At 34.4% G+C, this 27,396-nt stretch overlaps 3 protein-coding genes across 12 annotated transcripts; 1 reads left to right on the top strand and 2 right to left on the bottom strand.

Moving 5' to 3' along the window:
• Positions 1-215: 215 nt before the first annotated feature.
• slc35f6 (solute carrier family 35 member F6) lies at positions 216-6,789 on the bottom strand. The gene is made up of 7 exons (XM_051875436.1): positions 6,719-6,789; positions 5,203-5,467; positions 3,856-3,928; positions 3,501-3,672; positions 3,143-3,358; positions 2,860-2,970; positions 216-1,399 (listed from the first exon to the last, which is right to left on the bottom strand). Exons 2-7 carry the CDS (start codon positions 5,277-5,279, stop codon positions 921-923), a joined length of 1,128 nt encoding a protein of 375 aa, XP_051731396.1. The 5' UTR covers positions 5,280-5,467; positions 6,719-6,789; the 3' UTR covers positions 216-920.
• A 119-nt stretch (positions 6,790-6,908) lies between these two features.
• On the top strand, positions 6,909-20,753 carry mideasa (mitotic deacetylase associated SANT domain protein a). Of its 10 annotated transcripts, none has more exons than XM_051875414.1 (15): positions 6,909-7,214; positions 7,307-7,386; positions 8,712-8,793; positions 8,935-10,296; positions 11,688-11,930; positions 13,594-13,906; positions 14,768-14,834; positions 14,924-15,066; positions 15,165-15,268; positions 16,031-16,106; positions 17,331-17,419; positions 17,534-17,665; positions 18,005-18,112; positions 18,277-18,485; positions 19,781-20,753. In XM_051875414.1, exons 4-15 carry the CDS (start codon positions 8,950-8,952, stop codon positions 20,013-20,015), a joined length of 3,066 nt encoding a protein of 1,021 aa, XP_051731374.1. In that variant the 5' UTR covers positions 6,909-7,214; positions 7,307-7,386; positions 8,712-8,793; positions 8,935-8,949; the 3' UTR covers positions 20,016-20,753. The 10 variants fall into 10 exon arrangements, with proteins under 10 accessions (XP_051731374.1, XP_051731381.1, XP_051731378.1 ...); XM_051875421.1 differs by having other exon boundaries at positions 6,912-7,214; positions 17,534-17,596; XM_051875418.1 differs by having other exon boundaries at positions 6,913-7,214; positions 17,534-17,656.
• zgc:153896 (uncharacterized protein LOC569930 homolog) lies at positions 20,739-27,394 on the bottom strand. Its single transcript, XM_051875434.1, has 5 exons — positions 26,716-27,394; positions 25,233-25,378; positions 23,949-24,575; positions 21,161-21,392; positions 20,739-21,005 (listed from the first exon to the last, which is right to left on the bottom strand). The coding sequence occupies exons 1-5, from the start codon at positions 26,954-26,956 to the stop codon at positions 20,932-20,934; spliced, it is 1,320 nt and encodes a 439-aa protein (XP_051731394.1). The 5' UTR covers positions 26,957-27,394; the 3' UTR covers positions 20,739-20,931.
• Between the last annotated feature and the right edge of the window lie 2 nt (positions 27,395-27,396).

Genomic DNA, 27,396 nt, shown 5'->3' with positions numbered 1-27,396 from the left:
ATTAAAAATCACAAAATTATCATCATCTTGGTCACATATAGCATCTTCATTGTAGCATTACGCAGTTCAAACATTTAGTTTGAACCAATAATCAAAATTAGTTTTAAAATGTACCCAGAATAGTTTTGGCAATAGATTTATACATACACATATATGTGACACCAGCATTAGACGTAATTCATCTAATTAACAAGTCATGGAGTGAAACAGTTCTGTCCTCTTCATGTTCATTTCATTTACCACAAACAAATGTATCCACAATGCAACAAAAATGCAAAAAAAAAAAAAAGTTTCTTACAAGAATGTGAGAGGAATTTATACATTTATGCAGAGGACAGATTAATCAAATGGAACACAGAAGACATTAATGCTTAATACATTTGGTAAAAACTACATTGTTTTTGAGATTAAGGTTCCTTGCACCTCACTATGAAAAAAAACTTGCTGAGAACTACTTTTCATATTTTTTACAAACCAAATATACATGGACTAACAGAAGGTTTTCTTGTCAGTACATAGTACCCGTTTCACAGATCATTAAAAATATTCCTCAAATAAAATGATTAGAGAAATAATGTGCTCGCAACAGCAAATCATGTAAAAACAATTGTTTTGAAACCTATAAAACAGAATTAAAAACTTTTTTTCTAAGGTTTTTTTGGCATTAAAATCATGTAAAAATTATGTTTTCATCCCTTTCATAAAGTGATAATTTGCATACAAAACCTTTTAAAATCTAAGCATCACTGTCCCTTTTTTACAGTTGAGACATGCCCACAAAAAGTGGATTTAAGCAATAAGTAGTGATGGTTCCCAAGTGTTGATTCAGTCATCTAAAACAATACTAAAACATGATTCTCTCTTAAAATGGAAACAACCGTTAAAACTAAGAAAATGAAATTTTTGTTAAACGTCCAACATTAGCTCTCCTGGGTGGCTTTTCCTCCACCAAGCAGTCTCTCTCTCTCTGGAGCATCTCCTTCCTCTGCTGTCTGCTCTCTAGGGAAGCAGGGCAGCTTGTCCATCAAGGGCTTGTGGAGTCCATTGTACAGCGCTGTACCCACGAGTAGGATGATGAAGCCCAGAATCTGTAGGCCCTGGAATTTCTCCCAACCCAGTGCCAAACTCACCACCCAGATGACTAAAGTACGCAGACTGTCCAGCACCATGCGAGTGGTGGCGCTTATCTCCTTGGTGACGCTGATGCCAGCGAAGTTAAAGAAAGCGATGCTCACGGTGTTGCCCAGCAGTGCAAGCAAAATGAGAGGTTTATGGCCAATTTGACAGAAAGCGTCCAGGGCGTCTTCAAGGACCTGCCGTGGGTTATCTGCAAAACTGCCCACAGGGATGTAGAACATCGGGATGAGGAGTAGAGAGAGGATGACAAATCCAAAAAAACCTGAGAAACAGAGAGAGGGAAGACAACTAAGACAATGGGAAACAGTGTTGGGGAAAGTTACTTTGAAAAGTAATGCATTACAATATTGAGTTACTCCCTTAAAAAGTAACTAATTGTGTTACTTAGTTACTTTTTAAGAAAAGTAACGTGTTACGTTACTTTTGCATTACATTTCTTCACCTGGGCTGGGCTTTGTTTTTTTGTTTTGTTTTTTTAACAAAAAAAGTTCTATTTTGGGGCAAATGTAAAGACCCTTTCACACCAAAATTGAAATAATAAGCCTCAGGAGCTGAAGGAAATGCACATTCACAGAACTACAATAACCATCATGTTTACACACAACACCTCTGCACTTACGATTTTTCTCAACATTGGGAAAAGAGAGCTGTCAGTCAATAAATGGAAAACAAAGTAACTTGCATTACTTTATTGAAAAAGTAACTCAGATACTTTGTTGTAGATATTAAAATTAATGTGTTACTTTGCTAGTTACTTGAAAAAGTAATCTGATTACATAACTCAAGTTACTTGTAATGCATTACCCCCAACACTGCTGGGAAAGAGATTAATCTTGTTGAACTTTTTTAAAATAAACATTAAAATTGCATCTGTTTGTCAGTAGATGTTCATTAGTAACAAATTTCTTTTATCTATACTACCCTTTATTACTGATGTAATCTTCTTAACAGTTAGCCTTTTCCAGCAAGGACAAGTTAAATTGGTCAAAAAAATGACAGTAAAGACTTTTACATTGTTACAAAAAAATTCTGTTTAAAAATGCTGTTCTTTTGAACCTTCTACTCATCAAAACCAGCACAACTCTTTTCAACACTGATAATAGGGTAACACTTTGGTATGGGGAACAATTCTCACTTTTAACTAGTTGCTTAATAGCTTACATATTGGCTGTTTATTAGAACATATAAAAGCACATATTAATGAATGAGGTTCTGCATGACCATATTCTACATCCCTAAATCCTACCCAATAAACATAAACACTACAACAACTACCTTACTAACTATTAACAAGCAGTAAATTAAAAGTTTGAGTCATGGTTAATAGTGAATATGTGTTCCCCATACCAAAGAGTTACCGATAATAGTAAATGTTTTTTGAGCACCACATTAGGATTTTAGTATGATTTATGAAGGATCATGTGACACTGAATACTGGAGTGATGACTTCTGAAATTTCAGCTTCGCCATTGCAGGAATAAATTACATTTTAATATATAATAAAATAGAAAACAAACAAACAAACAAAAAATACAGTTTTACTGTACTTTTTATTTCTTTCTTTAAAAAACATTTAAAAAAATCTTGCCAACCCCAAACCTTTGAACTGTATTGGCTGAAGTGAGATTATAATCATTACGGCAACATTAATATTAAATAGCATCAATATACTTGGATCAAGCTAGTCATGTGGCAACTGATTAAAAATGACTAAATCTTTACCTTCAGTCCCAACAGCCTTCAGTGGATGAACGTTGTGCTTATAAACAAACTTCTCCTCCAAGACCATCTGGACTGAAACAATTATCTGTGCCATGATGATCAAAAGGTCCCCTTTAAGAAAAGATCAATGGATCATCAGTGATACAATCCAATCAGCTACAGATGTAAGATACAATCAAGTTAAAAAAATATCCTGATAAAAAGCTCATGAGAGGATTTTACTGATTTGCAGACAAAGTACATCATTCTGATGATTAAAAACATTTGGCAGCAGCAGAGTTACCTGTGATAACCTCACTGAGCTTATGGGAGTCATTCCCATGGCCGTTTATAAAGTCAGCCAATCCAACCACCACCAGACCAAGGATGGTGACTAGGATCCCAATCCACTGGCTGGGCTGCAGACGGCGTCCTAAGAACGCTACAGACAGCAGTCCAGTGAAGATGATCACAGCTCCTCGCAGCATCTGGAAACTGGAGGCGCTGGTCATGTTTAGTGCTAGAGATATGAAGAAAAAAGAAGGAAATCTTTTTAAAACAGAATGGATGTTTTTAGATAATATAAATCTAAACTTAATTATATATAGTTTTAAAGTAGATCACACTGTCTAACTCAAATTGAAGTGAAAGATGACACTCACCAACATACATGATGGACGTTCCCAACATGTCACAAAGAGCAGGGGGGAGGAAAAGTAAGGGGTTAAAACTCTGGCCTGGTTCCATGGTGGGCTCGGGTCTGCGCCGATCATGACAAAGGAGAATGTGGAACACCACCAGGCAGAACAGCTCTCCCAAAAACATTCCCACAGCCTGGAAGGGCGAGAGGAGGAGAGGTACGATGAAGAGTAAGAGTCGAAACCAGTTCTCACTTTGCCAAAGCATAAGATAACACTTCAGTTCTCTGCTTAGCTACTGAAAAAACATGTGCTCTGAGGGGAATTTTGATGTGAATAGTGTGTTGTTATCTTGGTAAGGATAACTGAATGTCATTACCTGTACAAAAGGGTGGGAGAAGGTATGGTCTTTGATACCATTACATCCAGGTGCAGAGAACATATCAGCCCATCTAAAAGATGAACACATTTATCACATTAAAAGGTGATGAGTGTAATTTTTCAATATTAAAATTCCTCATAGCAAACATTAGCTTAAAAATGGCTATGATTTTGGGTCTGTTTGTCCAAACAACGAAGGATATGCAATGTTTCATACATGAAATGCAGTGCTTCACAAGCATAAACAAATATTGGTAATAAAATTTCACACAATATCAATATAAAAATACTCAAAAGCAAATATATTATCTTCACAAGGTAAAATAAAGACATACAACAAAAGTTTCACACAATTTCACACAATATCAATATACTCACAATACAAGCAACTTTAAAAAGATATGTCTTAACCCGGCTTTTAAAAATGTGAATGCTAGAAGCTTCTTTCACTTCATTTGAATTCCAAATTTTTATTACACAACTATGTGTAACTTTGATTATTAATAATAATGAGCTTTTCCATTCCACACATTGAAACGATAACGTTAAAAAATGTAATATCTATCTTTCACCTGCCAGTCACTGTAAGTTTAATAAGTAACTATGCACATGGTACACTAATGTCACTTTTACAACCATGAAATGACAATTCATGACCTCCCTCTTTAGAATTAAAATTTGATTTAATTAATTTGGCAAAGCTATTTTATAAACTGTAAAAAAACAGAGTATCACACCATCAGTGTCAGTTCTTGAGCAGAAATGAAGTGAAACTGTGGTATCAAATATCGTTTGCCTAGAAACATCAAGCTTCTGTTTTAGACACAAAGCTGTATCAAATTACTTCAAAGTATTTGTGGCAGACAGCTTCGTTCTTGACGAGATGGGCAGCTTAAGTCCAATTGCAAGATATTTAATGCTGTGATTGCACTACTGACTAATAGTCACAAGTGTTTTGGTGGCAGAATTGCTGATTTTGCAGCATCAACATGTCACGACACATCGGATCGTTACAACTGCACGCGAGTCATATAATCATCTTGTCCTAAAAAGTGCGATTTTCAACTTTATCGGTGTATATTAACTGCATACAATGTTATTAAAAATGAAATCCAAAGGGTTCATCTTTCTTTATTCTTATTTGTTTACATTCTTTTAAAGTGAATTTATACTATAAAATTACATGTATTCACAAACAATGAGGACACGATGTACAGTTTTGTGAAAGACAGCGAGAATACATCCTTGTCCGCTCTATTAATAGAGGAAAAATTTGGGGCAACTAATAAAAGTAAGCAGAAATAACATGTAAACAATTACCATTTAGCGCGTGCGTGCTACTTACTTTGCGGATAGTGTGTTGATGGAGCCAGTGGTGAGCATCAGACCGGCGAGAAAGAGCTGATATTTTGTCCAAGCCATGGTGAGTGTTGGACTGACTGACTGACCGCGAACATCAGACACTCAAGTTGTCTTGAGACTTGTCTCTCTTGCTGATGATGATGACTACAGCTATCTGAACAGGTCGTTCCCCTGTATGCAAATCACATGATGACGATCATGTGACACACCAGCTGACGCCTTATTTCCGTGAAGAGTGCAGAGATCTTCTGCTTTAATGTGACATTTAAAAGTCATTTGTCAGTACTAATAATGAAACTACAATGTGTGTTAATAATAATGATTAATAATAATAATAATAATAATAATAATAATAAATAAATATTTTACTCAACAGTATTGGATTAGTAGATTTTGAACTAGAAAACTTTATTTACCCCAAGAGACAATATTATATTATAAAAAGTTTCTTTGTTTCTCAAATGTTTGTGTTGCTTTGTAGAGATTTTGAATCACTTCAGTCAGTGACTGAAAACCGTTGACCAAAAATATTAGTTCAGATTCGTTCGCTGACACTTTACGTACGCCAGTAGGTGGCGACAAGTGTCATTTGTATCTCGTAAGAGTCGTTGAATCTTCCACTCCGATTCGTAAAAACTGCCTAATCAAGTCTGTCCCCCTTTCTTTTTTCCCCCCCAACAAGTGATATATATATATATATATATATATATATATATATATATATATATATATATATATATAGTTCATTACAGTCCGCATTCACATGCTTCACAGGAGAAAATTCAGTGCATTGACGTGAACCGAAATGATTCGTTTATTTAATGTTTTTCTTAAAAAAAAAAACACTGATTCGTTAATTAATTAAACATTAGTTTTATCCAACATAAACATGGCAATATGTTATTTTTATGCTACTAGTACTTTTTATGCTACTTTTTTGCTCGAAATGTTTTAGTTCTTCATTATTAGATAGGCTACTGGTTTTTATTTATTAGTTACTTATTCCAATAGTGACTAGTATTTAATTATAATTTACTAGTTAAAAGAAAATAGAACTAGAATTAAAATAAAAAGATTAGAACTAATATTTAGTATTTAGAACCAGTGTTGGGTAAGTTACTCTAAAAAAGTAATTTATTACTAGCTACTAATTACATCTTCAACAGTGTAATATTGTACTAATTACTCTTTCTAAAAAAATATTGGATTACTTATTAATAACTTTCTAAATCCCATATCAACCTTCGACCAGCTGAACAATACAAGGACAGACACAAAACTGCACTTTTGATTCTTTCAAATAAACAATATAGAATTGCATAAATTATTCTTGAACTGACCAAAGTATTTAAAGGGAGAAGGTTACATTAAAAACATTAACACTAAATTTTGATGTAAATCCACTATTGTTTTATATAGAATTGTTCTATAGTCCATAATTACATCAGAAGTAACTGTAATTAAATTACAGAAAAATTAAAGGCTTGTGACACGCTTACATTTTTGTGGTAAGGAGCTTGACATCAAGTTACAGTTATATGTTGTCCAAAATAGAGCGCTAGATTTTTATATCTCGAAGTCAGTAAAAGCGAAACTGATATGGAAATATAAAAGTCGTCTTTTTCAGTTGGTCTCACTAATTAAATATTGCACATTCCATTCCAGCAGTGCGCGAGAAGTTCCTTCCGTCCAATCACAGCGTTCGCTTTTGCGCCTTGTATCGCCTCGCCTTCAATCCGAAACACGCTGATTGGTTGCGTGGGTGCGAACTGTTTTGTTGATAAATAACTTTGATGGATTGGTTATTTCAAGAGGATCCTCGAACTCTACGCATCCTGCAAACAGTATCGGTAATATTGCGCTTAAACGGCAGAATGTAAACAGGAAAACAGGTTTGGTGACTACAACCGAGGTGCTCGGATACAAAAAGTTGTTGGATTTGTCAGCCTACATGTTACAAAGGCCTCTCGATGCATTATGACATGGTATTTTAAGGTATCAAATGTGCGCACTTACGTCTAGGCGTATACGTAGACTGCATTGTTCATAGTGTTTTTATGGTCATGCACGCTGTTAACTTTGCCCAGGGCTGGAACTGTTTTGTAAGGTGCTGTCACCCGAACTTGAGAAGTAAGGAAGGAGTACGTCAATACCATATTGCAACAGTGTAAGTACGCTACAGTTCTATTCAATTCATGCACGACATTTTGTTCAATAAGCCAAGAAACGCAAAGGAGCAAAGTTCACCAATACTGATACAACTTTGTAGTGTTACAGGGAAGTATCTAGGGTGGTTTGCTTTGCTGTGCAGCATTACTTATACACATATTTTGTTATAACAAATGTTTTTATCGTAGTTTCTGGGTTGGGAGGGGTCATCATTTGGTTGAAAAGTAGTTCTGCTTGTTCTCTCTCTCCTGTATTCTCTTCCTATCTCTCTCTCCCTTTCCCTCTTCACTTCCTGTAATTCTTGTTGTCTTGCATTGCACTTTTTACGCCCCTCCCGTGCCTGTCTGCTGTTGCCTTCTGCATTCGTGTTTGTCAGGTTTCCTGGTTTTAGACCACTATGTTCCTTCTCTACGCACAGGTCTTGCCAGTAAGCCATTAATTAATGCTAGGCATAGGGGAAATTTTCAAATTTGATGTCCTGCCATTTGTGAGTAAGTTTTGACGGTATGGCCTGTTAGGTAATTGGTGATCTGAAGTTCATTCTGTTTATTGTTTCTGTAGAGATTTGATTTGTTTATTTGGGGACCCACACTGACATTTGGTTCAGAAATAAGAGTTTACATGATAAAGAAAACAAAAATTGTTTAAAATGTGCTTGGATATGTACTCTTTTTGTATCATTTTTTAAAGAAATCGTTTAATTTAATGATTTTAAAAATATATTGTAGTGTTCAATAAGGGTTTGCATGTTGATTGCACACATTTTAAAATTAATGTTTTGTTATTTAAAAAAAAAAAAATCTAAAAATTAAAAGCAAAAGATTATGCCAATCTACTCAATCTGTAACTTAATGCTTTTAATTTTGTTTTTCATTATGATATCAGAATTCGTTTCACCCTGACATTTATACTTCCCCCCCCCCCCTTTAAAAATATCAAAATGAATTTTAATTCAAACAGTAAAAACATGCTTATTAGAGAGTCCCCTGAGGGGCAAGGTAATGGAAAAATTTTGAGATGGGAGGAAAAATTTCAATGCTTTTGCATTTGTTTGCAGAAATTTTGTTTTTCTCACAAATAAAAGTGTTGCGTTCGCTCACAAAACTTAGATCATAGAAGAAGTGTGTGCAAATTATTGTTTGTATGAATATCATGTTTAATGTATTTTTTGAATAATTTAATGGATCTGGACAAAATGAAATGAGTGTCATGTCAATTACCTATTTGACATATGCTTTTATGTTATGTATAATGCAGACGGCATTAAACTGACTATTGTGACTGATTTCAAAACCTAACTTTTTGTCTTTCTCTCCTTTTTAGAACATTTCCCGTGACTGAGGAATGACTGAGTTTTTAAATATTTACACCACCTTTATACTGCAGTTTAGAAGCAAGTGGGGAGGTGAGGCTTCTAGACCCCACATTATCCTGCATGTACTCTGTAAAAAAATTTATTATTATTTACTCTCAGCCTTGTTTAAACCTAATCAGGCTTATTTAAACCTGAAGTGCTGAATGCCCTAGGTTTTTGCTTGTCTTCTAGTTTTACACAACTGCCATGAGTCTTTCTCCACACCAGAGAGGAACCATAAACAGTATTAGTAAGCAGAATGTTGAAGCCATTGGTGAAACAATGCAGCATTCAGGGGATCTCTTCTACAACGTGGGAGCTCCTTCCCTGGAGCAAACTCACAGCAGTCCAGAGGGTTTGGTGGATTCTAGCCCTGAAGTCCAGGGCGTTTTCAAATCTGATAAAGGATATCCAGTCCGAGGGCATTTTCAGCAGTCGGGACCAGTGAAGTGGGTGCATCAGGACCCAGTGCAGACCTCGAATTGGTTTCAGGGCCTCCCGAACATGAATAAGTGGTCACAGAACTTTGGCCCCTCAGTTAGTGCTATGGATGACCCAAGGGCCTTTCACAAAAGTCATGAGATGGAGGCTATGAAGTTGGAGAAGCTTTCGCCAGGTTCCTCGCAGTCCTACACAGATGCTTCTCAAGTTCCTGGGGCGGAATGGGACCATCATACGATGGCAGCCATGCATCATGCTCAATTCCAGGCTCTCCAACAAGGTCACAGACCTGCAGACCTCCAATATCAGCCTCAGGGCATGCATCACGATATGCCTGATTCCACTCTGCAACCCTTCCAGTTGGCGTTTGGACCTACCAAGCAACCGCAGGCAACTGGTTTTCAACAAGTCTTCCAAGGAAACAATGCGTCTTTAAATGTGAACTACAACGAGAAGCCAAAATCGCAACAGCAGCTTTTGCAGTTGCAACAGCAGCAGCTGCATCGCCAACACCAGATGCAACAGCTGCAGCAAATGCGTCAGTTGCAGCAGCAGCAACAGCACCAAATGCAGCAGCAGCAACGGCTGCATCAAATGCAACAGCAATACCACCAGCAGAAGAAAATGCAGGAACAAATACAACAGATGCAGCAGCAACTGCAGCAGCATGGACAAGGTTTTCAACACCTAGAGTCTATAGAAAAGCAGCGAGCCAAACAAGAGCTTGAGTCACAGGATCTTACCAACACTCAGGTGAAAACAGAATCCAGTCAGACACAGCTCACTGTCCCTCAGCCACAACATCTTGTTCCTCAGGCATCAAATTACCAGGAATCTGGCCCTGAAGAGGCCACTCCAGACCTCCAAGAAACCCAAACCAAACGTCAGGTCGTCCCTCGCCGCTCTCGGCGACTCTCTAAGGATGGTGTCTCTCCTCAAGGCGACCAGCCCTCCAAGGACAAGGTTTCTGCCCAGAATGGAGGAGTTGGTGGAGTTCAAGGACCCACAGTGGGGGTTATCCAAAGCACTCAGAGACGACGGAGGGCCTCAAAGGAGATCAACCTCGAGACTCTTGCTCAAAAGGCTTCAGAGATGGAATTTCTGCCAGCAAAGGTGAGCGTGTTTCATTTGGAAATCCATTTGAAGCCTAATTATACAACAGTGGAATAATAGAAATATGTTCTAATATTAAATGGAACATATTTGAACATACTGGGCTGGAAATGTCCTTAAATACATTTTGTGTGCGCCACTAGCATCACCAAACGGAATTGCAAATATATTGATTGTTTTCAAAAAAGGTTTCTTGAGCACACTCCCTTCCTGCCATTGGTCAAACAGATAGTCCCGTCCCCCAAATCCATTCCATTGTTTGTGGCACTTTTGCAGGATGTTCAACTAAACAAAGTCATTTTTAATAACGCTACAGTGTTTAAACTTTCTTAGGAAATTTAATGGCTGTTCAAACATATTCAAAAGTTTGGTGTTGGTAAGATTTTCTTAAGCTCAACAGGCTGCATTTATTTGTGAAAATATAGTAATTTATTTGTGAAATTTGATTACAATTTTGAATAATTATTTTCTATGGTAATATATTTTAAAATGTAATTTATTCCTGTGGTAGCAAAGCTGAATTTTTAGCATCATTACTCCAGTCTTTAGTGTCACATGATCCTTCAGAAATCAATCTAATATGCTGATTTGGTGCTCAAGAAACAGACAGATTTTTCTGTCACTTTTGATTGATTTAATTTGTCATTGCTGAATTAATAATTCAGTTTTCTTACTGACCGCAAATTTTAAACAGTATTGTATGCCTTAAATATTTAAAATTATTATGGGATGTTTTGCTGCTTCGATGTTGATCTCCTAAGTTGTTTTTGTTGTTTAAAATAGCTTATGAATTGGCTTATTCAAAACCTTAAAATTTCCACTGCTGACTCTAGTTAGAAGCTGAAGCTGGGTGAAACATGTCACTGGCTTTATAACTAATCAAACTATAAAGTAAACATTACAGTAGAAACTCAGCTCATAGTAGTGTTTGCTATCGAGCTTCCCCAGTCATATACAGTATAAAGCTGTAAAGTTTATGGAGTGAGTGAGCATTGTGAAGCAGTCTGGTGCATGTCTGCACACCTTCACATTCCACACTCTCTCGAAATCCTTTCAGTTGAACTTGGGAGTGGCCGATTCACCAAGCCCTATTTGCTAACATTTATCTGATCCAAACTTCACAAAACAAGAAGTTTATGGTATGAATATATTATTTTAAATATCGTTGACTGTCTTCAAATACTTCTATGTAACAGGAAATCGACATCTTTATTTATTTGAGATGGATATTTTAAAACAAATGGACTGTAACTGTGTTTTTAAGATTGTGTAAACCATCTAGTTCTGTGACTCACTTAAACGTGGAAGGTTGCTTAAACATAATTAACTTTATTTGTGCCTCTCTGTCTCTATTTATATCTTCTTCTGTCTTTTTAATCTTCTCTTAATAGTGTGAGGACGTTACTCCTGGTAGACCAGCTGGTATGGCCCCTCTAGTCATCCCAGTCTCGGTGCCAGTTCGTAGAGGTCAAACCCAAGTGGAAGTGCCGGGCAGCTGGGCACAGACGGATAATGTTCGGCATCCCTCAGAGATTTCACATCAACAGATCCAGCCTGATCGCAAACCCTCTGTTATTGTAGCACGCCGGCACTCATTAAAGAACTCCGCATCCGAGAGCTTCATCCAGGTACAGGTTAATGTCAAGTCAAGTTGGCTTTATTTATATAGTGCTTTATACAACACAGATTGTTTCAAAGTAGCTTTACAGTGGTAAACAGGAAACAGTGATCAGTGATGCAAACAGAATTCAATTCTGCTGGAAAGAATCACTAAAAAAGGAAAGTGTCATTATTCAGCATAAGTCAGTTCAGTGTTGATTCAGTTCAGTGTTAGTAACTGTGTAAAGTTCATCAATTATGAAAAGAGTTCAGTTCAGCTATAAAGCAGCTGACAGTGATGTCATCAACCAGCTCAGTTCAGTTCTTGTTCAATAGTGTCAATGCAGTCAAATCGATAATATTGCTAAATATTAAGTGTCCCTAATAGGGATGGGTGATACCACTTATTTTGTTTTCGATACAGTGCCAATACTTTCAAAGGCCAGTAACCGATACAATACCTCTAAACTGAACTTTTAAATTATTAATTTTTTTAATTATTAATGGTTAAATGGGTAATGATATCCACTTAACTTTATATTTGAAAGGCATTTTAACATTCAATATGTCTTAATTGCAACTTATTAGGTTATATTTTTGTTTACATATGATTTTTACTGTAGTGTTAACCATGGAAATCTACAAATTCTATTGTTTAACTACAGTCAATGTAGTAAAAACATGGTTCATTTTCATGAGGAACTGCCATTGACAGGCTGCTGTACCAATAAAATGCAACCTTTTTATTCTGACAGTGTATGATTTATATTAACATTACAGAATAAAACATGATCAATATGAACCTTTAACATTTCATTTAAATTAATGTAATTGCACAAACTATGTGGGATACAATTTAAATTTGTTTGTGAAATAACTCAAATATATTATGTTTTTCTGTCTTCTGAAGCATTGTTCTGGGCTGCCATTCCCAAAAGCATCAATGGTTTCGTATGATAATTTTGGGAAATGCAGCCCTGTTTGAATGCAAGGTCAGAAGTGAGTGAATGCTCTCTGTGATTGATTGGTTCTGTCTTGCAGCATTTGCGTGTGTTCAGATGAGCAGGAAAATAGTTCTATCCTACACAATTATTCGCTAACATAGGTTTTTCGTCCAATTCAATGCATATTGTACGCATTAAATTTCTTGTTCAATGATACAAAATCACTGGTAAAAAAAACACACCTTCGATATATTTTTTTATTCACATTTACTCACATCAGTATCGATGTATCGGTACTTAAGATCGATACGGCCATCCCTAGTCCCTAACTAAACAAGCCAAAGGCGACAGTGTCAAGGAACCCAAACTCTTAATTTACATGCTTTTGCACACTAAAAGTGTGCTTTAAAACTATTTAGAGCTTTTATAATTAAATTCTTTCATCATTTTGCTCACCCTCATGTTGTTCCAAACCTGCATGTTTTTCTTTCTTCTTCTGAACACAGAAGAAGATATTTTGAAGAATCAAACAGTTGACTGTAATCATTGACTTTCATAGTATGGAAAAAAATACTATGGAAGTCAATGGCTACAGTGAACTATTTGGTTACCCACATTTTTAAAATATCTCCTTCTGTGTTCAGCAGAAGTAAGTGAAACCTACAGGTTTAGAACAACTTCAGGGTGAGTAAATGATGACAGAATTTCATTTTCCCTTTAAAATACCTGTTTCTGCCATTTCTATTTTAAATAGGGTAAAGGGCAAGAGGACAAATCCAGGCGCCGCCCACGACCTGAGCCTCTGGTCATACCTCAGCCGTGCACTTTCATCGCCCCTTCTGTCTACTCCAGCATCACCTCCTACCAGAGCAATCTGCGCTCCCCAGTGCGCCTGCCAGACCATGCCAGCATTATCCCGCCGTACACCCCGCCGCCCATTCTTTCACCTGTGCGTGAAGGCTCTGGGCTGTACTCTGTTCTGTTCCTCTCTTCTATGGCAGCAGGCAGCCAGGTCCTGCCACCCCCATCCACACCACGGAGCGGTACACGAAGCTTGCTGCGCACAAGTGCGTTCCACCTTGCACTTTGCTTCTTCTTTTTTTTAAAGTAACAATTTACAATAAGGTTCTAAGCATTAACATTTACTGATGCATTAGTTACATTAAACTACCAATGAACAATAGTTTCTTACAGCATTTTTCATTTACAGTATAAACATACTATTGTTGATTGATGAATGTTAACATACAACTTTTAATGGTAAAAATATGTTAGTATATTGAGAAATAATAATGAATGGACCAATAATGAAAAATACTTTTATTATTAACATGGTAACAATTGTACTAATGTTAACTTATGTAACCTTACTGTAAAGTGCCTCCTTTTTATCTTCAGTATTTGTTTTATTCATACTTATTAATAGATGAATTAGAAGTTATCATTAGTTAGATATAATGAACTATCAATAAACTGTACATTCTTAGTGCATTTATTAATCTTTATTAATATTAATTTACAGTATAAATACACTATTGTTCATTGTTAGTTCATAATTCATTAACTAATGTTAATTTATAACTTTATAACTCAAAATGTTAAAAATCTGTTAGTATATGTAAAAATAAAACTTAACCTAGATGAATAAAAGCTGTAACTGTATTGTTTATTAGTTAATGCATTAGGTATCATGAACTAACAAAATAAAAAAATTTGTAGTGTTATTGTATTATTAGTTGTTAGTTCATGTTAACTATTGTTCTAACTAATGTTAACTTACACAGCCTTAATGTGAAGTGTTACCTTTTTTCACTTTTTGTTTATTAATCTTTATTCTTACTTATTAATTCAAAATGTAGATAAACTGTGTGTAGTTCATATTGACATGATTTCTCTCTCTCTTGCTGACTTTATTTTCTGCACTTCAGGCAGTTCTGATATCACTCCTCCTGCACTCCCACTGATTGGAGAAGCAACGCCTGTCAGCCTAGAACCGTGAGCATTTATTTAAAAAAAAAAAAAAAGCTATTCATCACAATCACTGTCCACTAATCTAATATGTTCTCCCTCTCTTGCATGTTTAGCCGCATAAACATCGGCTCTCAGTATCAGGCGGAGATTCCAGAACTATGGGATCAGACCTTGGCCCTAAAAGACCAGCATAAAGCTACATTGGTCTGGCTCCCTAATTCAGAGGCTGATTCAACGGCCTCCCAGGATACAAAATGTAACTTGTCTTTAGACTGCATTAATATTGCTAATGTTCACCAAATGCATATAACACAGACATACTCACATGCTACCATTCCAATCCTTATTTTCCAGTTGATGACCTTATGAACCTGGTCTCCTCCAGTGTCATGTGTGGAGGAGGAACCAACCCAGAGCTAGCAATGCACTGCCTACACGAGTGCAGAGGCGATGTCTTGGTGAGCACAGTCCTCAATGCACAGTTGAATGTACAGTAGCACCAAAAGGTGTTTGAACACTTAAGTTAAACATAAAAATCTGACTTTAGACATCTAAAAATCACATTGACACCAGCTGGTTAAATGCAATTGGAAAAAAGTAGAAAACTGTTTACAAAATTGTTTGTATTATATTATATATCTAATGCAATGAGATTCATACACTTTTAATGACTTACACTACCGTTCAAAAGTTTGGGGTCAGTAAAAAAGGTTTTTGACAGAAGTCTCTTATACCCTCCAATTACAATTACAATTTAAAATAACCAATTAAAATATTTGAAAATGTAATTTATTCCTCTGACTGGAGTAATTTTCAGCGGTCATTACTCCAGTCTTCACATGATCCTTCAGAAATCATTCTAATATGCTGATTTTGTGCTCAAGAAACATTTTTTAATTAAAAAAAAAAGTTGTGCTGCTTAATAGTTTAGCAGAAAATGTGATACTAAATACTAAAAAATACTAAAAATACTAAAAAAAAGCATTATATAGGCAATATATATATATATATATATATATATATATATATATATATATAGATAGATAGATAGATAGATAGATAGATAGATAGATATAGATAGATGGATAGATTTTGCTGACTCCAAATATTTGAACATTTGTGTAAGAGTCTAAAAGTGTCCAAATACTTATTGGAGCCACTGTATATGATGCATATATATGTTTTCTGGAAAAACAACAAATATTGTTTTGACTCTGTAGGAAGCTCTGGAAATGATGTTGCTGAAGAATCCCATCTTCTCCAGGAACCACCATCTGGCCAACTATCACTACGCAGGTAGAAAATAATTTACAGAAACATACAGTAGTGGTCTAATGGAAGAGCTCATTGTGTTCACTTTAGAAATATTAAAATTATTAGTGCTGTCAATCGAATAAAAAATCTAACTAATTAATCACACATTTTTCTGTAATTAAACGTGATTAATCACAACGTTAAAATCTTTTATATATTTTTATTTTGTAATCTGAATCTCCAAATGAATGCAGAAACAAAATAAAGGAAATTTAAAGATATTTTAAATCTTTGTTTGTTTTAGTAAGTACTAATAAATGAAGGCCAGTATTACCAATACCAAAAATTGCTACTGATCTCTATTAAACTACTCTCTATCAAATTGATTTTTACTACTCTCTGTTAAATAGATTTTTTTCTCAAATTCTTGGGATGAAATAATAGACATTCAACATTACAATATAAATGAAAGCCATCATTTTTAACATTTTAATTGGCTTAAAAATATCATAACCTTTAATTTAAGTGAACTTAAAACAATCTTCACTAGGGCTGTCACGATTTGTCTATGAAACTATTGTGACTATTATGACTATTAGTCTCTTTTAGCTTCATTATTCTCAGTAGCAAGGTGGAAACATAACTGTTTTTGAAGTAATTGTCTTTTGGTCTATGTCTTCCCATTGTGACTTCTAAAGGAGCGGTTGTCTGAAATAACCTCGGTTACATCAAATAACCGCAATCAGATTGTTAATTAATAATCGCGACAGGCCTAATCATCATAAACCCTTTATAATAAATGTCACATTTAGCTGTGCCTTTAATATAGTGCGTTGCATATAATGTATATAGTAATATAATGATGTTTCTGTCTCTGTCAAAATCTCTATTTGAAGAGCTGTCAGTCCCCCCAAATCTATTTTGCACATTAATTTTCACAATAATAAAATTTTAGGTAAAACATTTGGTATCAGTATTTTTAAGTGAGGATCGATCCTTGTGATACAATGTCAGTATTGCAATATTTACACATATTTTTGCACTTATACTATTTACTGTAACGCTAGCCAAAGGATGCCAGAAAGGGATGCTACACTAACTGCGTTAAACGCGTTAAACAGAAAACATTAATCGCAGAAATGAATGCATTATTTTTGACAGCCCTAACATGCTGTCACTGTAAATGGATAGTTAAATTATTGCAATCCAGCAGATTAATGTTTTGTGGTGGATAGAAAGAGATTGATGTTCCTTAAATATTGACAGGATCAGATTGCTGGACTGTGGATGAAAAACGATACTTCAACAAGGGAATTTCTGCTTACAGGAAAGATTTCTTTTTGGTGCAAAAACTGGTATGCAGTCTTTTTTGGTTACTGTCTTATATTGGTCATATATTTATTCATATACAGTAAATCAAATTTTCCTTTTTTAAGGTGACATTATGTTTTTTCTGTCTGTTTTGGCAGGTGAGGACTAAAACAGTGGCACAGTGTGTGGAGTTCTACTACACTTATAAGAAACAAGCGAAGGTGGGTCGTAATGGGACTTTTACATATGGACCTTCAGACCCAGAGGAAAACCTCCCTGTGGTAAAGGCTGTTAGTGCTTACTGCTTTTAGTCATTGTCATTGTCTTTGACTTTAAAGCACATGTGCAGTGGAATCTATAATTAGAATCAGAATCAGAAAGAGCTTTATTGCCAGTTATGTTTACACATACGAAGAATTTGTTTTGATGACAGAAGCTTCAAGTGTAAAATTATAAGAAGTTATAAGTGTGAGACCACACTGAAAATCATTAATATTTTTAAATATAAGCAGAAAAATTGTACACTTACAAAATCTGTGCTACAATAAATCTGTATGTGATACATGCATGCTGGTCATACTTCCCTCTGTGAGACTTTTTATCATTCTGTTCTTTCATCTTCAACATAGACGAACATGAAAGAGGAAGACAATGATAATAGACAACAGGAGGGAATACAAGATATTGTGGATGAGCGTCTACAAGATGTGGCCAAGACACTTCAGGAGAATGAGAATGTGAGTATTTGGAGTGAAAGCGAACTCCTCTTTGTATATATAGTAAATACACCATGAAGACTATGTCATGTTTCTCTGGGTTGGAATATTAAATGTCTTGTTACTTTAGCCAAATGAATAGCTCATTCTGTTTGCATGGTTGTCTTTAATGGTTCATCCAGAAGAGGGCAGACGTGGCTCATGAGGACCAGAAGAATGGCTCTGCGGAAGAGTCTTCTGGCCCGATGCCAGCGGCTCAACCCTCCTTTAAAACTCCTTCGCCTGCACCACCGAAGCCTCGCTCTGACAATACCGGGAAGAAAAACAGGGCCTCAACTGGCAACAAAAGTCAGGGAGAGCCAGAGGGTATTTTCCCTTGCAAGAAGTGCAGTAGGTGAGTCAGTTTGTATATGCTGGTCTTTGAATTTCTACTCATTAAATTTGAAGTAAGCATGTTTGTCTTAGTTGCATTTACCTAAAGGACAGCTGAGAACAGTTTTCTTTCAGAGGTTTCTCAAGCAGTTGCACTTGTATGAGGGTTTACACTGTACTGTATTCTTACTCTTGTACTGTACAGTTTATCTAAGTAGGATAAGAGTGAGAATTCTTCCCACTGTACTCTTTTTCCTCTGGTCTTCAATACGGTTTCTCTGGGGATTTGATATTCAGACACTGAAGTATTACTTTCAATATTTCAGTATTAATGTTATTATCACAATTAATTTATTAAAATATTGCAAAATTGTATTTTAATATTAAATATAATGGTAATATTCCAATATTATTACATCTAGACTGTGATTTTTCTCCAAATTATTTAATATATCAATATTTCAATATCAGTATTATTTATTAAAATTAATTTATATATATATATATATATATATATATTTATTATTAAATTTAAATTAAATATAATACTTCTGTTTCATTAATGATAAATATCCCAATATTATGATCTTTCTAGATGATGATTATTCTCTAAATTACTTTCTATATAGTTAATTTAATAGCATTATTATTATTCAATTAATATTTTTATTATTACAATTCAATATTTCAATAGTAAATATAATACTACAACACACTTAAAATAATTCTATACAATATAACACATTTCAGACTAATACTACGAGGTTAGTAGCAGAGATACTATAATTATAATAATTTTAATAATATTATGTTATTGGTCTGAGGCCACATATAAAAATTCAACAATTTTATTCTGTAATGCAGAGGAAATTATTTCACTTATGTGTCAAAAGCATCCTTAAAGATTTACAAAAAAATGTCATCAGTTACTCAACCTTATGTCGTTCCAAACCCATAAGATTTTCGTTCATTTTCGAAATAAAAAGATAAAAGATATTTTTCAGTCTTCATTGACATATGAATCAGGCGGTTTAGTCCAAATTTTCTGAAGAGACATGATCGCTTTATATAATTAACAGATTGAATTTAGGTTTTTATTCAGATGTAAACACTGATCAGCAAAGATAAACAGAAGTTTAACCGTACTTGATTGACGCACGAGAACAAATGTCATTGGTTCTTGTTGAAGCTCAAATGTGCTGCATAACACATGAGAATGAACCTCAATGGTTTCTATATACACTCAAATATAAAGCAGTTTCTTATTTTATTGTGACTTAATAAATAAATTAAAATGTGGTCCTTGTGTATATGTAGGGTGTTCTATAAAGTGAAGAGCAGGAGTGCTCACATGAAGAGTCACTCCGAGCAGGAGAAGAAGGCAGCAGCACTGCGCCAAAGAGAAGAGGAGGAGCGAGTGGCTAAGGCAAGACAGGAGATGCTAGAGGCTGCAAGGCGGAAGGAGGCACAAGGAGGAAAGCAGGAAGAGAGTAGTGGAACTGAGGAAAGCCCAGCAGAGCAAGATGATGAGCAGGATGAGGACTGGCATTGAGGAACTAGATGACTCTAGTTGGTACCAAAAATGTGCAACTTGTGCATCTCGGTTAAGGGCAGATGGGATATTTGAAATGATAACAGTGGATGATATGCCTTTGTCTTTTTATTTTTACCAAAATTTTATAAGAACTATCCCTTGTTATGTATTTTTTTAAAAAGCAATGTGTGGCAATTTAGCATCATTCACGATGAATGAGCTTGAAATATGAAATCAAATGAATATGAGCTGATTGTTAAACCTTTCTAGAAATGTACAGTCTTTGAGTTTGATTTTGATCAAAGTGTCTGAACAAATTTTGTATGCCTTCAATGAGAATGTATTTTTACATTTGTTTATGTAATATATATATGTAATCAATAACACAGACTAAAATTCCCTCCCTTCTACCTATGGATAATTTCAATTAAATATTTCTTGTGCATGAAATGTATATAATGCATAAATCTCTTTGTATTATATTGTGTACAATATTCATTGTGTGTTTTTGTTTTTTCAGTACTCTAAACTGTGTATATTTATGTTTTGAATGCACTTAAAGGGTAGTGGAATATTGGGATTGAGGGATTTTTTTAAATAAAAACGTGTAAATAAAATATGAAGTTTAGCAAATCACAACAAATACATATTTGATATTGATCACATTTTTCACACTTTGTTTACTATTGTGAACACACTTGATATTTGCTATATTTCATAAATGCATGCACAATAAAAACAAACTTTCAGTATAAACTTGTTTTATTTGACTTGATATAAACATAATATGATAATGACATAAATATGAAAGGAAAAAGTTCAATTTAAAACTTAGAAAACAATACTCTTAATTTAATTCATTTAGGTGATTATAGTAGTTTAAATGCATTCAGGATTTGCTGATTGCTATGAAAAAGTAGTTTGGTAAATCTCTTCAAATGAAGGTTAAAATAACTATCATTAGTATCAGAAGGGTAAAAGACACATTGATTCTTCCACTGCTCCCACCTGCAAATAAGAATGGTGTTAATTGGTTACTAAGTATTCTTAAAATCCACACAGGTAGAAAAACCAAAATGGTTCAAATAATTAGATTGACAGAAGAGGCCATTTTGAATGAAACCCCTTCTGAGAGTCAAATCAAATGTGAATCAAATGCTTACCAACATCAAAGTTATCCACAAGCATGCCTTTGGTGTCACTGAGACTTCCATTGTTTGCTTCTGGAACTACACCCAACAGCTTACACATCAACGGATAGATGCTGACACTGTCAAATGGCTCAGCCAAGAAATTATTCTTAAAGTCTGGTCCAAAGGCTCGAAAGATCATTTTCATATCCATTTCCTCATTACTGAACCCATGATCTCCTTTGTTGATATACAAAATGATCCTCTGCACAAACAGAAAACCAAAAAATGTCAGAGTAGAAAATATGATGAATTCAGGTAGACTGTTTACATAAATTCACCCTGCCTCTAACCATATGTAGCTTAAAGGTGCTTCAAAGTAGTATTTACTGTGTTATATTACATTGCCAGTAAATGACAAAAAAAAAAAAGCTGCTGCTGTTAGGGTTATGCTCTGTTTTCTTGTGTTTTGTGTATGTTTCCTTTGTTCCCGTTTTCCCACCACTAGTTTGTTTTCATAGTTCCCATTGATTGTTTGACTATGTTCACCTGGTTTTCATTCAGTTTCCTTTGTTTGCCTTTGGTATTTATACAGCCTGTGTTTCAGTTGCCTTTTGTCTGTTTTTGTCATTTTATGGAGTTGTTCTGCTACCCCTGTTTTGGTTTTCTGAGTGTCTAAAGTGTTACTTTGAATTTAGTTGAATTAAAGTGTATACACTGCAATAAATCTAGCTTTTATTTCCAGTGTTTGAAACCTGTGAGGGAGTTTGTAAGGGGCCGTTTACACGACACCGTTTTCAACTAAAAATTGAAAACTTTTTATGCGTTTTGGCCGTTCATTTACACGACAACGGCGTTTTGGTAGCCTGAAAAAGCAAACTTTTGAAAACGGGTTCAAAGTACAAGTTTTTGAAATCGGTCTCCTTGTAAAGAACAAAAACGTGAATCTGCGAAAACGATGACGTTACGAATATGCGCATTACATGTTCAGTCTATAGTGTTTCATCGCCATCTAATGGCCCTGCCAGCAGATTACAGCGTTTTTAGTCATTTTCACGGATTCATTTTGGGGATCGTTTTGACAATGATTATGGAGGACGAGAAATGACTTAAGTATAAATAAATAAATAAATGAATAAATACGTAAATGCAGAATTAAATAAATGTAGAAATACATAAGTAAATAAACGAATAAATAATTAAATGCTGAAATAAATTAATAAATGCAGATATGCATAAATGAATGAATACATAAATAATTTTGTCAAAAGTGTCATTTTTAATTGTGCTATTTTTGTATCATTTGCGTTATACTACATTTTTTCTACATTAAATTATGTATTTCCACATTTATTTATTTTTACATTTATGCATTTCTACATTTATTTATTTCTGTATTTCTGTGTACGTTTGTTAATAAGGTAGGCGGTCCTAACCTTTCTCAATGCAGGATTGGTTAAACAGGATCGTTATCATTACGGCTGTACTACTCTGGATATTAGTTCTGTTAAATATGGCGGGTTTTTAAGTACCATTGATCATGCACCAAGCGACTACCTTCTGTTTCATTTGGATCGTTTAGTCGATGATTTAGTTCAGCTCAGTGCTGATATAGATGTAGACCTTGATCTAGCTGTGTTCGCCGGTCTTCAAGACGCAGCAGGCCAGCTTCACATGCGCTCAGAAACGGAGACAAACATGGGGCGTCCACCATAACTTTTACCTTCGCATGTAATCGAGGCACACCTCCTTTTGTGACACATCGCTGGAGATATAGCTAATTTATTTGGAGTGTGCGAATTTATAACATTCTGTCAGTTGTAAGTTTTGATGACCGATTTGAAGCTGGCCTGCTGCGTGTTAAAGACTAGATACTATGGATACTAGTTTAACAGAGCTAGTATCCAGAGTAGTACAGCCGTAACGATAACGATCCTGTTTAACCAATCCTGCATTGAGAGAGGTTAGGACCGCCTACCTTATTAACATACGTACACAGAAATAAATAAATGTAGAAATGCATAAATAAATGTGGAAATACATAAATAAATGTAGAAAAAAATGTAGTATAACACAAATGGTACAAAAATAGCACAATTAAAAATGACACTTTTGACAAAATTATTTATGTATTCATTCATTTATGCATATCTGCATTTATTAATTTATTTCAGCATTTAATTATTTATTCATTTATTTATGTATTTCTGCATTTATTTATTTCAGCATTTAATTATTTATTTATTTCGTCATTTCTTCATTTATTTACTTACGTATTTCTACATTTTTTATTCATTTATTTATGTATTCTATATTTATTTCTTCATATATTTATTTATTAATTCATATATTTATGTATTTCTACATTTATTTATTTATTTCTGCATTTACGTATTTATTCATTTATTTATTTATTTATACTTAAGTCATTTCTCGTCCTCCATATCATGGTGTCATCTGTACGCGGAAAACTCAAAGTAAAAACTTCTCCGTTTTAAGCATATAGTTGTCATGTCAATGTACACTAATACAATGGCTTAGGAAGTGACGGCAAATTTGACATCTTTCTCTCTTCTGACCAAAGTAATCAATCTCTCTCTGTTTTTTCCCCCTCATTTGGAAAGTTGTGGAAACTCAATCACAGATTTTTTTTCTTTTGCTACTGGAGCAAATGTAAATAAAAAAAATATATTTGCTGTCACCTCCTGTTCATCTCTATAGAAGTTTACCCAACTATGACGAATTCTGCTTCTGAGAACCCCAGAAATGTGAAAGGGTGCATTGTGTAAAGTAAGTGATATTTATTTCCAAAGCCACTTACAGAGTTGATATTGAACCCCAGGTCTGCCAGAAGGACTATAGGTTGAATTCTCTCATGTTTACCAATGTGAAAGTGTTCTGGAATCTCTTCTTTCTTATAGACCGTCAGATTGGGATGCGCATTCTTCAGGGCATCATAAACTTCCTGTACTTTGCCCTCCCTAGGTGTGATCATCCCAAACCCACCATAGTCGAGCAGGTCAAAGCGGGTTAAATTTATTAAACTCATGTAATTGCTAAGTTTTATCTCATGAACCTCAGTGGCCTTTTTAATAGTGGTCATTCCATGGTCTGAGGTCAGGATGACATTGAGATGATCAGTCAAACCATTCTTGTGAATTGCCTCCCTGAGGTAGCCAATAGTGCGGTCGATCTGTTCAATGATCTTTCTTCTCTCTGGGGTTTCGGGGCCTACAACATGACCCACATTATCTGGTTCTCCATAGTAGAGAGTAACAAAGTCAAAGTCCTCTTTGGTCAACCATCCCATCACAGTGTCTATATTCTGTCGCCACTCTGTCTCGTTGTCATCAGGATAACCATGATCTTCCACCAGAGAACGATCCACAGCTTGGCCACTGTAATTTACTCCTCCACCAGGATAGTAAAAAGATGCTGTTTTCAGACCCTTTGAAATATATAGAAGTTACTAGGGAAGACCAGTATGGTATTTGTCAGTTAATTTACAATGAGGGACAATTTTACAGGACATATTTAAACTACCAGTCAAATGTTTGGAATATTTGTGTTTATTTATTTATTTATTTATGGTTTTGAAAGAAGTCTCATATGTTCACCAAGGCTGCATTTATTTTATGGAAAATACAGTAAAAAAAAAAAAAAAGTAATATTGTGATATTTTAAAATGTAATATATTCCTGTGATGGCAAAGCTGAATTTTCAGCATCATTACTCTTCAATTTTACATGAGAATCAGAAATCATTCAGCTTTGACATCACAGGGAAAAAAATAAAAAATAAAAATAAAAAAAAATATATATATATATTAAATTGAAGACAATTCTTGTAAATTGTAATAATATTTCATAATACTCATGTCTTTACTGTATTTTTGATCAAATAAATGCAGCCCTGGTGAGCATAAGAGATGTCTTTAAAAAACAATTAAAGTATCTTAATTATTCCAATCCTTTGACCAGTAGTATACATATATATATATATATATATATATATATATATATATATAAATAAATCAAACATATTTTATTTTGTATTTTGCCCTTACAATCTGCTCACAAAAAGCTTGTCAGAGGAGTAAGTTCACCTGATTCTGGGCTGTTATCCACAGGGGCAATGCACCATTATCCCACCATTCTGATCTTTTAAGTGTTCCCTTATGGGGAACTCTCATGCCAGTTGTATCATTAAACATCAGGTTATGGACAACACCATGATCCTCTATCCATCTCCCTGAATGAAAGATTAAGAAATAATCATATATATATATATATATATATATATATATATATATATTCAGTCATATCAGCCAATAGGTCTCTGTGGTCAAATAGTGGATTTAAATGAACAAAGATTATTTATGATCACAGTGTACATGTGGACCCATATATCTTTTTTTTTTTTTTTTTTACTCAATACGCATAATGTCAAGGACTGTAAATTGGCCATTGAACAAGGTTTATGAACTTGGAACACTGCTTGTATAAACTTTGGAGTTCATGCTAACTTTGCACTGTGTCTTTTAATGAGTTTATTGGGCAAGTAAGTATGTACTCAGCAGCTCTCAGTAGACGACTTGAGACTTTGAACATCATGATAATGCAGACTCCCAGGTGAAAAAAAAAAGTACATTTCTATAATGTACTTAAAGTGCTCTATTTTCTCGCACTAATTTTGTACTTAATATACTAAAAATTCTTCTTTAGTACTACTTAAGATAATCTTAAGAACATCTAAGTGTACTCAACTGTGCTATTTTGAGACACCATGAAATATGAACTAAAATGTGCTTTTAATATACTATCTCTGTATTTAAAAAATGTATTTAGATACCACTTGTAGTACACTATGGGTTCAAATGTACTATAAGTGGTATCTAAATACATTTTTTAAATACAGAGATAGTATATTAAAAGCACATTTTAGTTAATATTTCATGGTGTCTCAAAATAGCACAGTTGAGTACACTTAGATGTTCTTAAGATTATCTTAAGAAGTAGTAAAGAAGAATTTGTAGTATATTAAGTACAAAATTAGTGCACGAAAATAGAGCACTTTAAGTATATTATAGAAATGTTTTTTTTTTTTTTTTCACCTGGGCTGGACAAGAATATGAACACAGAGTAAGCTATGGTGACGCACAACACATCTAAGTGTGAAGCAGATGCACGAATATTTGCACTTATTTCTGCAAAATGATATTAAATAATATTCAATTTCATTAAAATATATAAAATTAATATTCTTTAAATGTATTAACATTTATATTTTTAATTTAAAATGTAAGTTTATTTATATTTTTAAAAATATATGTATTATTTTTTAAATTATTTAAACTCAAGTTTGAGTTGTTTCTAACAGTGGCTATATATAGTGATACAAAAATATCCAGTGATACTCATTTCTCTGATCAATCAAATCATATGCAAGGTGTTTAAACAGCCACTGATTTAAATGTCATAACCACTAACAGCTACCAATTCAGTGTTGCATAAATTGGGCCTCTCAACGTAGCAGTTTCTATTCTACACATACATCAATTAGATATTAAGCAGAATGTAGAGCCTTACCAGTAATAGTAGTAAAATGTGATGGAGATGTCATGGTGATCGCTGGGGGATTGATGTACTTTGCCTTCACTCCTTCTTTAACGAGCTTATCCAGATTTGGTGTGTCCGCATCTTGGTCGTAATCCCACCTGAAACCATCAAAAGAGATCAGCAGTAATTTATTATACGTCTTCTTTATGGACAGGGGTTTAGTGCTCACACAGAGAGACAAAGCCAACACCAGCAGAAGTTCTGACTTCATCTTGAGAGACTGTTAAGCAGAATGAAAATCAGCAAGAACTGATCTTGGTGTTATTACCAGGCATTATCAGGGGACTGATAAGACAATCTATACATTTTCTGTAGTTCTCAGTCAGTTTATTGTTACTGAAATTATACTCTTCTATCATACTTTCACTGAGTGAACAAATGATAGATCTTAAAATGTATTGTTGCCTACTGTAAATTAGAAAAAGTCTTGTTATTGATTTTCTTTAACTATTACTACCCAAGACAAATCAGTTTCCTTTTCACAGTTTGCATTTTTGACCCACATGGGCCATTAAGAGGGTTTATCTTAAGAGATAAGGTTGTGCTCATAAACTGTAAAGGATGAAATAAGCTTAGAGATCTGCTATATTGTTGATCATCAATTTATATCATCATTATATACACACAAGAACTACTGAATGAAAAATAACC

This window comes from Ctenopharyngodon idella, chromosome 20, assembly GCF_019924925.1.
Source record: "Ctenopharyngodon idella isolate HZGC_01 chromosome 20, HZGC01, whole genome shotgun sequence".
In the NCBI taxonomy this organism is placed as follows: domain Eukaryota; kingdom Metazoa; phylum Chordata; class Actinopteri; order Cypriniformes; family Xenocyprididae; genus Ctenopharyngodon; species Ctenopharyngodon idella.
Note: the sequence above shows the minus strand (reverse complement) of the source record. Positions and strands in the feature narration are given on the sequence as shown.